Raw genomic sequence first — 13,251 nt, 5'->3', positions numbered from 1 at the left:
TGGTGGTGGCCTAATGCCATAACGTGCAACTTGTGTTTCATGGCACACTTACTGCACACTGTGCCCTCCTTCAGCACTCACTGGCCCAGCCTCCAGTCTCTGCTTTGTCCCATGCCAACCACATCTTCCCCATTACTTCTTCCCATAATGCTCCTCTTCAGCCACTGGATTGCCACCGACTATGTGACCCATGCGTATCCCCGGCACCTGCCTCTTCTCTGCGGGAAAATAACTAGGAGCATGGGACAAAGTATTTTGTTTGGCATGTCTCTTTTGTCAGAAAATTCTATTTCCTAGCAATTATCTAAAGCAGGACTTTAGTTTTGTTTTAAGAATAATGGTTCTGCTGAGAAAAGCTTTATATATAAATCCAAGCGGCGTGTTAAATGTTTATTGTGAATCTTAACTCAGGCAAGGTGACGGCCCCTGACATCCCAGATAAATGTGTTTTAGGGGAAAGAAGCGGGCCTGTGAACCTAGAGCCAAAATCAGGATGCCGGCCCAGTACAAAGACCATTGGGGCTTTACAACACACAGCCTTGGTTTTCAACAATTACAATATTGACATTCTGTAATTATTAAATTCTTATTACTCGGTATGTGTGTAATGTAAGTGTGTATGTATGTATGGGTGTATGTGTGTATGTATCTATGTATGGGTTTATGTATCTATGTGTTTTTCGTTTTTAAACTTTTTCTTTCGGCACTAACCTAAATCCTTTTTCTGGTTGTCAGGATTGCCGCTCTGGGTTACCATCTGGGCAGATCTGCCATGACGAGCAGCGTTTGGAGGTCATCTTTACAGACCTGGCCCGGCACAAAGATGATTCCCAGCAGCGGAGCTGGGCCCTGTACGAAGATGAGAATGTCATCCTTTGTTATTTGGAGGAGCTCCTGGTTATTCTGGTGGGTACTTGACAATTTCATGTCCCTATGATGGTGCAAATGATCATCTCAGGTCCAGCTGTGGTTTGGTTGCTCGCCATTACTTATGCATCTGAGAAAGGTGTGGGTGATTCATGTTATCACTGCACCACATGAGAATGCCTCTACCGTTCTCTAAAGTCAAGCTGAAGTTTAGGAAAAAGCTTTTGTTGGCCATACAGCACCAGTGGAATAATGTAATGGTGTGTATCCAATGTTCTATTGGCTTCCATTTAGTCTAATAATACTCCCCTCATTAATGTCGGCTACTCCTCACAGTGCTGACCTTCCGGCGCTCCTTCCTGTTCTCCTGTCCATTCACAAACCTCCTTGTATTATTTTTCCCTGAATGCCAGGCATTCTGTGAATGGGGGAGGGTAGTCCTGTCATTCATCTGCCCATGGATGACATTTATTGATGAGCATCAGGGTGTTCGTACCAGATTAACGTTTAGACTTTTCACAGTCCTTGGGATTTAGTAAGTATTGTAAAACCTCTGACCCCTTCCTCTGTGAGCTTCCCAGAGATTCTCTTCAATGTAATGTTGTACAAAATTTATAGTATATCGAGGGTAGAGTTAAATCATCCACATGGCAGCCTGTGCAGGAGCTTAGGGCCTGGTAGATAGATGTCCAGGGGCCTAGCTACAACCTCCACGCTCTTGCAGTATACCAGGAGGATAGCATGATTGGTCAAAGCTGTGAACCTGCCTGTCATTGCACAAGGGAAGATGTACTTGTAGGCAGTTGGTGTCTAATGGGGACACTCCAATACAGACAATGCAAATGGGACAACTCTGTGCCTACTGCTATCCTTTGCAAAGGGGAAGGGGCCTAGCTGCTACCACATTCTGCCATAATCTGTCTCTGCAGTAAATGATCTGCTCATCGCTCATCTCCTTTCAGACAGATGCAGACCCCGAAGTGTGCAACAAGATGTGCAAGAGGAACCAATCTGAGGCCGTCCTGTCTCTGGTGGCCTATTATCAGATGGTAAGTAGTGCCTCTCATGATTCCTGGCACCGGGTAAAGCAAGTTTACCGGAGTGTAGAGAGCAGAAGAAAACATCTGGCAGCCCGCAAACAAAGCCGTATTTCCTGGCAGCATTTAGTTAGGTTTTATTTCTGTGATTAAAGCTGAACTTTTGGCTGATTATAAAAGACACAAATTAGGCTCGCTCTGTATTCATTAATATAGGAGTAATGTTATTTGTTTTAATGCAAGCAGTGTAAGTAGCGAAGTGTGACCGGTATTGGCTCCTCCCACTCACTGTACAGCAGGTCTGGAGGGTGAGAGGAAGAAGCAGGTCAAATATCCAATCAGTTTATGTCCTGAAGAGGCATGCTGATAGGAGATGAGAGGAGAGGGCTATGACATGCTATGTGGGAGGAGATGTACTAGGGACCTGACTCTTCTTGGAGTAGTCAGATGTTCAAGCAAGCTCAAAGGCACTTTGCAAGTGAATAAACATTATTTAAGGAAAGGAAATATGCTGCAAGTAAGCATTGGAAATACTTGAAATCTTCCAGTGGGGAAACCTGTTCCAGAGACAGCTGTCTAAGAGGGAGATAACCTTTTCCTTTTAAAGGGATCTCCCCTTACGTCCAGATGTGTCTCTTGGACAGGAAGTGAAGTAAAATCTTCTTGGGAAATCTCAAAACTTTTTGGTTTAGCATACACTTCAATTCCAGGAGCATTCCAGTAGTTTGACTGTGTCTTTTTGACCCCATTCACCTATTACTGGCTACTATGAGGGACCTGCACCCACATGTGTGCAGACCACAGTGGCTGCTGCCCTAGCTCACCCTAGTCCACAGTAGCTTTCTGCATGCAGAATATGCCGGAATATGAACAGCTTCTGTTGCCAATCCAGACACTCCCCTTTCCTGTATGGTTCCTAGTGCGGTGTATGTATTTGTGGCTATGACTTTAATGGTTGTCTATAGTGCATGTGTGGTTTTAACATCTGTGCTCTTGGTGTCTCTCTTCTGAATGGTAGGAGCACAGGGTTTCTCTGCGTCTGCTGCTGCTGAAGTGTTTCGGGGCCATGTGCAATCTGGACGCTTCCATCATTTCATCATTGGTTAACTCCGTTCTTCCTATGGAGCTGGCTCGTGACATGCAGACGCATACCCAAGGTAGACACTTTGCTTCACCTATAGTTGGAAAACATCACTTCATAAGTTCTTACTGTTCAAAAGGGATGTACAGTGGTGTTATGTATTCTTTGTTTCTCTATAAGTGATGTTCTGGACTTAAAAACTAATTTTATATTTTATTAGTCAAGTAAATATGAAATATTGTGTATGAATATTATGTATTCTTAAAGTCAGCCAGCAGGTTGAGCTTTTAGGTTCAGTTTTTCCTTTAATCCTGTTGTTAAAAAAAAACATGTTTACAGAGGTCAGTAGCTCAAACTGAAATTTATACACAAATGTAACTCTCGGGGCAGTGACGGGTGCCATCCGAGGTTTCAGTCAGAGGCAGAGTGTCTAAAAGGAAGCAGCTTTGCTGTGCCGTGTCTTTAGATAACCCATAGCGTTATTCCTTTTGTGCTTGTTAATTGTTAAACAAAGATTGTGTTTTTAAAGTGGATTTGAACTCAAAAAGTGAAATTTTGCTATCTTATAGGGAGCATCTAGAAATGTTAATTGTGCTTACTAGAATTCCTCTTGGGGAAAAAAAAGCAGTGTGCCTTTTTGTGCCCAGGCACACCTTTGCTTTGAAGCTCATAGTTGTATATCTGCAGTGTGAGTTAATCTAAGACACTACTTCCTCCGACTGCTATTTTCTCCAGGGTTGGTAGTCAATTTGGTAATGTCACTTCTGTACTGTTCACTGTTCTCCTTGCTCGAGAGAAAGCCACACCTGAGGACCTACAGTAGAAGAATCTCCCTGCTTCTAAATCATCCATTCTGTAATTCTGTGCTCTCTTCTTCTCTACTGCTGCTTCCCTCACCAGTCATCAGTTCACCAGTCATTAGGGGTGCAGCTCTGACATGAGAAAGCAAAGCCCTCCCTTTACCGAGATGGCCACCTCCACAGACAGACACAGTGCAGAACAAGCTATAGAAGGTCAGCAATGAGGAGAAGATCAGCTGCAAGGTGACCACAGACCATACTGGAGATATGCTGAACCTAGTAATTATCCAATGGAAGGCCTCTATCTATTTTCTTCGCTAAATCCAGCTCAGTGATTTCTTTTTCAGTAGGTTAAGCACTGAAAGGACTTCAAAAAGAAGATAAGGGAAAACCAAATGTTGGCTTTATTATGTTGAACTTCCGGTGAGGCACAGCCAACCTTTCTCAGGGACCAAATATATAGCCAAAGGTAGGGTGGGCATTGAAAGGACTTCCGAGGGAAGATGAGGTAAACCAAATGTTTGATTTAGTATACTGATGTTTCGGTGAGTCACAGTCAACTAGAGCTTTCAAAAAGTTGGGCTGTGACTAGCCAAAATGTCAGCATAGTAAAGGAAACATTTGGTTTTCCTCGTTTTCCTTTGGAAGTCCTTTTGGGTGCCTACACTACCTTTTTGGCTATATATCTTGAGGAAGGTTGGCTGTGTCACCGAAACTTCAGCACAATAAAGGAAACATTTGGTTTTCCTTCATCTTCTTTTTGAAGTCCTTTTGGGTGCCTAACCTACCTTTGGCTATATACAGACTAGAACACGGGAAGATAATACAATACTGAATCATTAAGGGTTGTTGTCTACAGTGTAGAGATGACTTCAAATGCACAAGAGGAGTCTTTGGGATCTTGGCATCTTTAGTCATAGCTCAGAGAGAGGTTGTCAGGAGGGCCCCCCATCACATTTTCACTATGGGGCCCCATGATCTGTAGTCAATGCCCTGGCTCCTAATCTATCTATCTAACCTTCACCTTTATACACCGAGCTTGATTGCTGAGCCCTAACAATGTGAATTTCTTCCTTCTGCTTTCTGGGGGTCTTATCAGAAGGTTTCATAGTGTCTCCTGATCTCTCTCTATCCACCCCATGAATCCAGAAGAACAGAAATAGAAGGCAGAAAGCTTTGCGGTATCACAATGAAACTCTCTAACGAATTGTGACGCGGTAGTGAACTCGCCGGCGTGCAGTGGAAAAATATCTCTTTGTTTTAGTAGAGCGAGAATATCTGCTCGGGATTTTATTTTTGTAAGTCGAAGAGAAAAATATCATAAGAGAAATCCAGCTGTGGGAAGAACTCCAGCTGTGGGAGAGATGTATGGCGATTGAAGTCGCTTTAAACGCGGGCCCCCTTTCTTTGTTCGATGGTGTGGACATTTTGAATAGGGTCGGTTGCCATGGCAATTATAGGGTAGCAAACGTGGTCATATGACCAGGTGTTCTGCTTTTTTTTTCTTTTCGTGATTGTTTTGCTGTTACCTTTCAGGGGGAATTTTACTGATTGATGGATTGGGGAACGGTGCTACTGCAGGAAAAGCATTTCTGTTTTTTTTCACTTAAATTCAGGGAGGCCGTTTGTAGAAATTGTGTATTTCTAGAAAGCAATATATCTGTCCTATTATACGTATATAGCGAGAGAGGGAGACAGAGGTGTGTGATTGATGGATTAATGTACATTGGAGGTAAGGACAACAGTATGTCCCGGTCTTAAAGCTGAACTACGGGATAAGGAAATATTGGCCCCATACAAGAGTTATGCGTATTCTTCTTTGAATCTTGGTGAGCTTTGTGTATTTCTTCCAGATCTGTGCAGTAATCCAGTGTGAGACTTCCTGTAATAAAGACCAGTGACTGGTCTTGTCTCCGCCCCCTCCAGTAATAAAAACCGCTCACTGCTGCTGTCTCTCCTTGTGCAGGGTGACTGGTCTTGTCTCCGCCCCCTCCTGTAGTAAAGACTGTTCACTTCTCTCTCTCCCTGTGCAGGGTGACTGGTCTTCTCTCCTCCCCTTCCTGTAATAAAGACCACTCACTGCTACCCTCTTTCCTTTTGCAGGGTGACTGGTCTTGTCTCTACACCTTTCTGTAATTTCCTGTAGTGGGTGGGCCCTGCTGGGTCCCTCCCATAGCTCTGCTCTCTACACAGGCTATGTACAGCACAAGGTAATATCTGGGTTTGGATTTGGTGCACACACATTTTGAATTATAGTTTTTGTGGCTATTACTTTCAATGATGCAAAGTTACAATAGTGCAGCCTGATAACTGTGAGAGAGGAGACGGAGGAAATGCTTCCTCCTGCCTCCAGCACACTGATGACATCATCTCAGACCAGGTCACGCTACAATAGCTCAGGGATGGCTTTTTCATGTTAAATGGTGGAGTTTGTGTTTTCACAGTTTTTTTTATAGGTGACATTTTAGAAATATATTGATGTTTTTTTTCCGACTTTATAGAGGGGGTGACACCAAAATGACAGTCATTTTGGTGTCACCCCTGCAATGGCACCCCCCTTGTGACCCCACTGATGCAGACTGCAGCAATTCAGCTTCATATACGAGATGGCCGTTGCATTCACAACGATTTTTCACAGGCAGAATTCATCCTGAATTTCTCCAGAGAGCCTGCAGTGTGGGTTGGACGGCTTACCTGGTTTCTAGGTGGCTTATTTCTCTCTCATTTTATTTTATGTTTCGGGCTTTTGTCACATTTTATGCGCGCTTTGATCTCGCGCAGTCTGACTTTATGTATTTATTATGCGCACTAAATGGATGTCACTTTGAGTTAAAAGCCTGCGAGTCAAAGTGTGGCGGCCGTGGAGCCGAGGCAGGCAAGGCGCTTCGGTACTCTGTGTTCCCGCAACGAGACGTTCCAGAACATGCTCGCTGTATAAATAAGTGATTGCAAAGCCACAGTGCGGGGTGTGGAGAAGCCGACCATTGTCTCATCTTAAAGGGCACTCGCCACTGAGGCTTAGGGGGCTTTAGTCTGAGAGTTACGAGAGTTGAGCGATATGAGGAGCGTTCCTTAAACAAGGACTACATTAAGCACTGACTGCATCTGAAGTGACTGCATCTGAAGTGACTGCATCATGTAACCGCAGACCATGAAGAAAACACAATGTTTTGCTTTACAGGAAAAAAAAATACAGTTACTTATATAACCATAATACATATGTGACAGCCTAGCCTCTAACCTGTCCCTAAAACTTAGCAACAGTTTAGAAATCAGGATGAGGCTAAGTGCCAGGGACAGGTTAGGGGTCGGGTTAGGCTAAGTGCTAGGGACAGGCTCAAGGTCAGGATAGGGCTATGTTTTTGGGACATGCTAGACTCGCAGGGGTGGCAAACTGCAGCCCTCCAGCTGTTGTGGAACTACAAGTCCCTTGAGGCTTTGCAAGATTCTCACAGACACGGGCACGACTCGCAGAGGCAGATGCATCATGGGATTTGTAGTTTCACCACAGCTGGAGGGCCAGAGTTTGCCACCCCTGTGCTAGAGGTCAGGGTGAGGCCAAGTGTTAGCAACCGTTTAGAGATGAGGATAAGGCTAACCCCTGTTCCTAGCACTTAGCCTCATCCTGACTGTAACCTTTCCCTAGCACTTAGCCTCGTCCTGACCTCTAACCTGTCCCTAAAACATAGCCTTATCCTGACCTCTAACCTGTTCCTAGCACTTAGCCTCATCCTGACTGTAACCTGTCCCTAGCACTTAGCCTCATCCTGACCTCTAACCTGTTCCTAGCACTTAGCCTCATCCTGACTGTAACCTGTCCCTAGCACTTAGCCTCGTCCTGACCTCTAACCTGTTCCTAGCACTTAGCCTCATCCTGACTGTAACCTGTCCCTAGCACTTAGCCTCATCCTGACCTCTAACCTGTTCCTAGCACTTAGCCTTACCCTGACCTCTAACTTGTCTCTAAAACTTATCCTCATCCTGACCTCTCGCCTGTCCTTGGCACTTAGCCTTACCCTGACCTAACTTGTCCCTAGAACTTAGGTTTACCCTGGCCTCTAACCTGTCCCTCAGGGAGCATGGAGGCGGCTTGCCGGCCATGCAAATGAGGTTGTCAAGAGTTCTGAGTTCACTCTGACGACTTTCCGCGCCCCTCTTCCAGCTCAACGAGTCCAAAAGTACTGAAGCCAGAGGCGATTGGCACGCACGGGAGGAAACTGGCAATGGCGGCTCAGCGCTTCCCGTTTTGCGTTTTTAATCGCCCTTCTCAAAGTCAAAACGAATCAACTTGCAGCAAGACTGTCTTATTTATAGATGACTCGCCCGTCGGACCGTCTCCCCTTCCCTATTGAGTGACCTTGAATGGTAGACAACATAAGCTGTTTTGGGTCTTAGGAATTCAAAGCTGGTGACTGCTCCATTGTCGGTGATAATCCTTTTTCCACTCTGTGAAACAGTCAGCGCCCTCTTCTCAGTCCGGGGAATATCAAAATCTTCAGCGAGCTCTCCCTGGGATCCGTGTCAGCCGCTTCATAGGTCTGAAGCCAACCGGTTAAACGTTGAAGGCCTTTGAAGTGTTCGGAGTTTTTCCAGCGGGACGGACAGCCATGCATGTTGACAGTTACACCCCCATCCCCCAATCCCCCATCCCTCTAAAAAATAATTCTGATGTCAGCGGCGCACGCGGAAGTATTGGAAACGCACCGCTAATTGCGTGTAATTGTAACTCCATTAGAGTGTAAACATTCCACTGCTAATCCCGAAAATTAATTCCCTAAATTCCTCGATTTATTCCGCTTGGTCGATACTGTGGCGGTGTTTGTGATCTGCGAGCAGGAAATTCCCACTTGGATGTTGGGATGGCAGCTTGCCGGGGAGAGCTTTTTAGAAAGTCATTAGACAGTAATGTAAAGATGTCAAAGGTTTGACTTTTTTTCATATTTAAAGCGGATTAAGCCCTAACTGGGTGACATTTGGCTCGCTAAAGCACCGTGTATTATAGACCGTTGCCATTTTATAAATCAAATACTGTTTTCACCTTCATTTGTAGCTTTTGCTGCATTTCATTACTGCTGATCTCCTGCAGCCACTTCCAACCACTTTCTGGCCAGTGTGAGTTGCATATCAATACTCTTCATGATGGTGACGGTGGCAGACTTTGAGGAGAACACACAAAAGAAGCACCACTCCTCCACGGCTCAGGAACGGAATGAGCCGGGTGCCTGCCGCTGGGAGCATGTCCTCGCTCCAATATGAGCCCATACAAACAGAAGAAAAACTGGCCGCAAACTGGGTTGCACTGGGATAGTTGATTGAAACTTGTACCACATCACTGCTGTCCTGCCTAAGATCCTCCCCTTCTGATGCGTTTCGCCCAATCACAGGCTTAGTCGGAGAGATCAGAAAGCGGTGGATCGTGCCCATGCAATGTGTGTTGTCGCACCCACTCATAATCTCCACAGCAGGTAAGTTCTGCCCCCTCTGATGTGTTTCACCCAATCATGGGCTTAGCCGCAGAGATCAGAGAGCAGCGGACCGTGCCCAGCCAATGTGTGTTGTTGTTTCCGCTCATGATCTCCACCAAGGGTGCATGTGGCAGGGTGACAGTGCAAAAGCACAATTGACCGTTGTAACCCCATAACAGGAAGTGCCTGAACTAGGCAGAATGATTGGATATTATCTTAAAGTAGAATTAAACTCTCATTTGTTTTTGCATATAGCAAGTAGGAGATATATGCAAAACCAGTTAAAAAAATAAAATAAAAAAAGTTATAAAAACTTGCCTGCGTCTCCGCCGCTTACTCCCATCTGAAGATTCTCGAGCGGCTGTGCAGGATGATGGGGCGGGCACATGCGCAGTGGAGATCTTCAGCAGGGAGAAGAGGAGAGACACAGCGGGAGGTGAACGCACGCAGCCGGGAGCGTGCACATCGGACAGACAACATGGGACACGAGGAGTCTGCACTGGATCAGAGGCCGGCACCAGCGCTGGAGGGAATGCGGAATACAAGTGGAAGGAAGGAGATGATCGGGTCAAGAGGCATCATTTAAGGCAAGTCCTTAAAGGTGAAGGTGACAGCCAGCACTCCCATTAAGATCAGTGTTTCTTATTCCCTAACTGGAGATAAGAATAGTTAGTGACATTAAACCCTCAGATTTTTTAACATAAACCAATACTGTAATGTGCGCCTTACTGTAATCCATGGTAGTTTCCCTTCTCTTTGCTGCTCTTCCTTTTAAATCCTCATGTCTTCTCATGCTGGGGGAGAACTTCCCTTTGCAGCTGACTGCCTCTTCCTGTAGTGCTGGCTCAGGTTGCAAACCTACACACAGACACCATGTATCCATTCCAGAGACAAGGCAGTCTGCTACAAAACAGAAGTTCTGCCCAGCATGAGAAGACATGAGGATTTAAAAGGAAGAGCAGCAAAGAGAAGGGAAACTACCATGGATTACAGTAAGCCACACATTACAGTATTGTTTTATGTTAAAAAAATCTGAGGGTTTAATGTCACTAAGTGGCTTTGACAAAGCTACTTCCAAACTTGACAAAAACTTTAAAGATGCATTGTGAATGGCTGCTGTGCACATCGCTCGTATACAAGCTGACATCTGTGTGTATCGGTGTATTTAGTGTTTCGTTAACGGGCTGAATTGTTGACTTTTTTTTCTCTTGCAGAACACCAGAAAATGTGTTATTCAGCTTTAGTCCTTTCCATGATTTTCTCTATGGGAGAACCTCTTCCTTATCACCATTACGGTAAGTGTTCTGGAACTGCAGTCACTCCGATGATATCAGACATATATAAATATTTTAGCCAGAGTTTGACACATGCGAGTTTCACTTAGTGTAAAGCGACACTAAACTCAGGAAATAAGTCTTACAAATATATTCAAGTCCCCTATTAAGAACAATGTCTCTTATTTGTGTATCACTCGGCTGTAGATCCTCCAATCATCTCTGAATTGGTGCTGACACTGTCCTATCTTCTGGACGGGGGCTACTTCTGTTCCCCGTGGTCCCTGTGTGTGTTGTAAAGTAGTCACCGCTCCAAGCTCGCTCCCGTGATGGACTACAATCCCAATACAAATGAGTAAACTGAACATGAGATTGTAGTCCATCCCGGGAGTGAGCTTGCAAGGTCAGGTGTCCACAAACATTTGGCCATACAATGTATAGGCTGCAGAAATATGGTTCTTGCATTTATAACAATATAGTTCCAATGTTGCATTCTGTCCCTTATAAATGTGTAAGGTGCCTTCTGAAAACACATTGAAACCCTCACAAAAATACATAAACAGGCAGCAGGGCATAAACAACACACAAATGCTGAAACACCGGCCCTCCAGCTGAGGTGAAACTACAAATCCCATCATGCATCTGCCTCTGGGAGTTATGCCTGTGGCTGTCGGAGTCTTGCAATGCCTAATGGGACTCGTAGTTTCAGCACAGCTGGAGGGCCGGAGTTTGCCTGCCCCTGGTCTTTCATTACTAAAACCTGACTCCCGCCCTATATGCCCCCCCTCATCTGTGCATGTAAATACATTTATGTCCTTGTCGTTACACAGAGCATCTCAACTCCCAGTTTATCCAATTTTTACTGGATGTCATCGAGGACGGCCTGCCTTCTGACACCACCGAGCAGCTGCCGGATCTGTTCATCAACGTGCTGCTGGCCTTCAATCTACACATAGCAGGTGCGCATGTGTCTAGTATTTGCAGCGTATCCGCCGTCATTCCTACCATCACTTTTTTTTGTTAGAGGTGACATGGAGTTCCTCTTTAAATATACCATTGGAAGTCTTTTGTCATATCTGTTCAATACGTTTAAAAAAAATAACCTGTTGATCCTGCCAAAAATCCAGTGAGCTGACAACTTCCTGTGATGACTATTACCAGTTACATTGTTCCGAGCTATCTCTGAGAGCTACAGAACCCCTGCCCTCTGTTTTATGGAAAGGAGGAGATAGAGAGGGTATTGTAGTCTTGCCACAGGCTGATGGCACTGCTTCTCTATAGATACAGCACGGTGAGTGAGTGTTGTCACACTAGGACAGGAAGTGTGTTACTGGCAGGATCACCAGGGTAGAATAAAGAAAAGGGCCTGGAAAAATGAAAACGAAGGCAGCCATCACATGTAGGGGCTGGTAGCTGCAATATGTGATATAATGAGGGGAATTGATCAAAATCTGGAGCAGCTGTGCATGGCAACCAATCAGCTTCTATCTTCATTTTCAAATCTTAACTGAAGAGAGAAGCTGATTGGTTGCCCCGGGCAACTGCTCCAGATTTTGTCTGCTCTGGTTTTGAATTGCCCTCTTTTTATGTGTATGGGTTTAGATACGTTTTACCTTTCGGGTGGATGATGTGTAGCAATCCAGTATGTTTTCATTTACTTTGTTTTACTTCGGCAGTTCCAGCGAACAACGTGATTATGAAGACTCTGCGCAAGCGACCCAATGTCAAGATACTGACAGAGAAGCTTCTTCTGCTTCTGAACAGAGGCGGTGAGTACGCGAGTCGCGGCACACGCCGTGCCTTGTGTATAATGAAGAGGTCACTAAGCTTCTCCCTCTTCTTCTTATCCGCAGACGATCCCGTCTGTATCTTCAAACATCAGCCGCAGCCGCCGCACTCCGTTCTGAAGGTCTTACAGGACGTGTTCGCCAGCTCAGAGACCGCGAACATCTTCTATCACACGGATATGATGGTCATGATCGATATCATTGTCCGCCAGATAGCAGATCTGTCTCCTGGAGAGAAGGTGAGCTGTGCCGGCTGTCTGACGAGAGTCTATTATCCGCAACGCTGGGCACTGTGGGTTTAACCACTTATTGGGGGGGAGGGGATTTTATGTCCTAGTCATTGGTGTAAGTAGATGTAAACCCCAATCACTAAAATCTCAATATGCATCCACATGAAAATTCCATTTGAAGTCATTTACAATACTTTCCCGTCTGCAGCTTTAGTTAATAATAATCCCGGGTGGTCCTGCCGTAAGGGCCCTTGTTCAGGCACTTCCTGTTATAGGGTGACAACGCTCTCTCTGTTTCCCAATGGGGTGCTCCTGCATTGTCTTGATGGAGACTACAAGCGGCTGTCTCCACACACATTACGCTACAATGGTCCACTGTGGTCACCATGAGGAAACCCACCTTACAGAAGAACCATTTGCATTTCCGGTCGCACTGAATTGTTTTCTTGCGTTGGATACACAAGTCACTAGTGATGCACCAATTACCGGTATGGAGTACGAGTACCGATACCTTTTTTTCTGTACTCGCCATTACCGAATACCGATACCGGAAATCCAATTAAGGAAGCCAGGCGGATTGTAATGACTCGCCACCCGGCTTCCCGATTAGCATGGAAGCCGTCCCCATGCTAATGAGTAATGAGGCAGCGCCCGGCTTCCTGATTGGCCGGGAAGCCGGTTCCATGTTCCCTCGTCATGAGGTGAGCATG

General features: G+C 45.4%; 1 protein-coding gene across 1 annotated transcript in view; it reads left to right on the top strand.

Annotated features, from left to right (window-relative positions):
* NCKIPSD (NCK interacting protein with SH3 domain) overlaps nucleotides 1-13,251 on the top strand; it is a 45,263-nt gene that overhangs the window by 31,310 nt on the left and 702 nt on the right. Inside the window, exons 7-13 of the mRNA XM_018573858.1 lie at nucleotides 736-906; nucleotides 1,830-1,916; nucleotides 2,923-3,061; nucleotides 10,465-10,545; nucleotides 11,355-11,483; nucleotides 12,201-12,293; nucleotides 12,378-12,550. Of these exons, the coding sequence (XP_018429360.1) occupies nucleotides 736-906; nucleotides 1,830-1,916; nucleotides 2,923-3,061; nucleotides 10,465-10,545; nucleotides 11,355-11,483; nucleotides 12,201-12,293; nucleotides 12,378-12,550 (873 nt within the window). The remainder of the gene's footprint in view (nucleotides 1-735; nucleotides 907-1,829; nucleotides 1,917-2,922; nucleotides 3,062-10,464; nucleotides 10,546-11,354; nucleotides 11,484-12,200; nucleotides 12,294-12,377; nucleotides 12,551-13,251) is intronic.

This window comes from Nanorana parkeri, unplaced genomic scaffold (assembly GCF_000935625.1).
Source record: "Nanorana parkeri isolate BGI_ZX_2015 unplaced genomic scaffold, ASM93562v1 scaffold2577, whole genome shotgun sequence".
Taxonomy (NCBI): domain Eukaryota; kingdom Metazoa; phylum Chordata; class Amphibia; order Anura; family Dicroglossidae; genus Nanorana; species Nanorana parkeri.
This window is presented reverse-complemented; position numbering and strand designations above follow the sequence as displayed.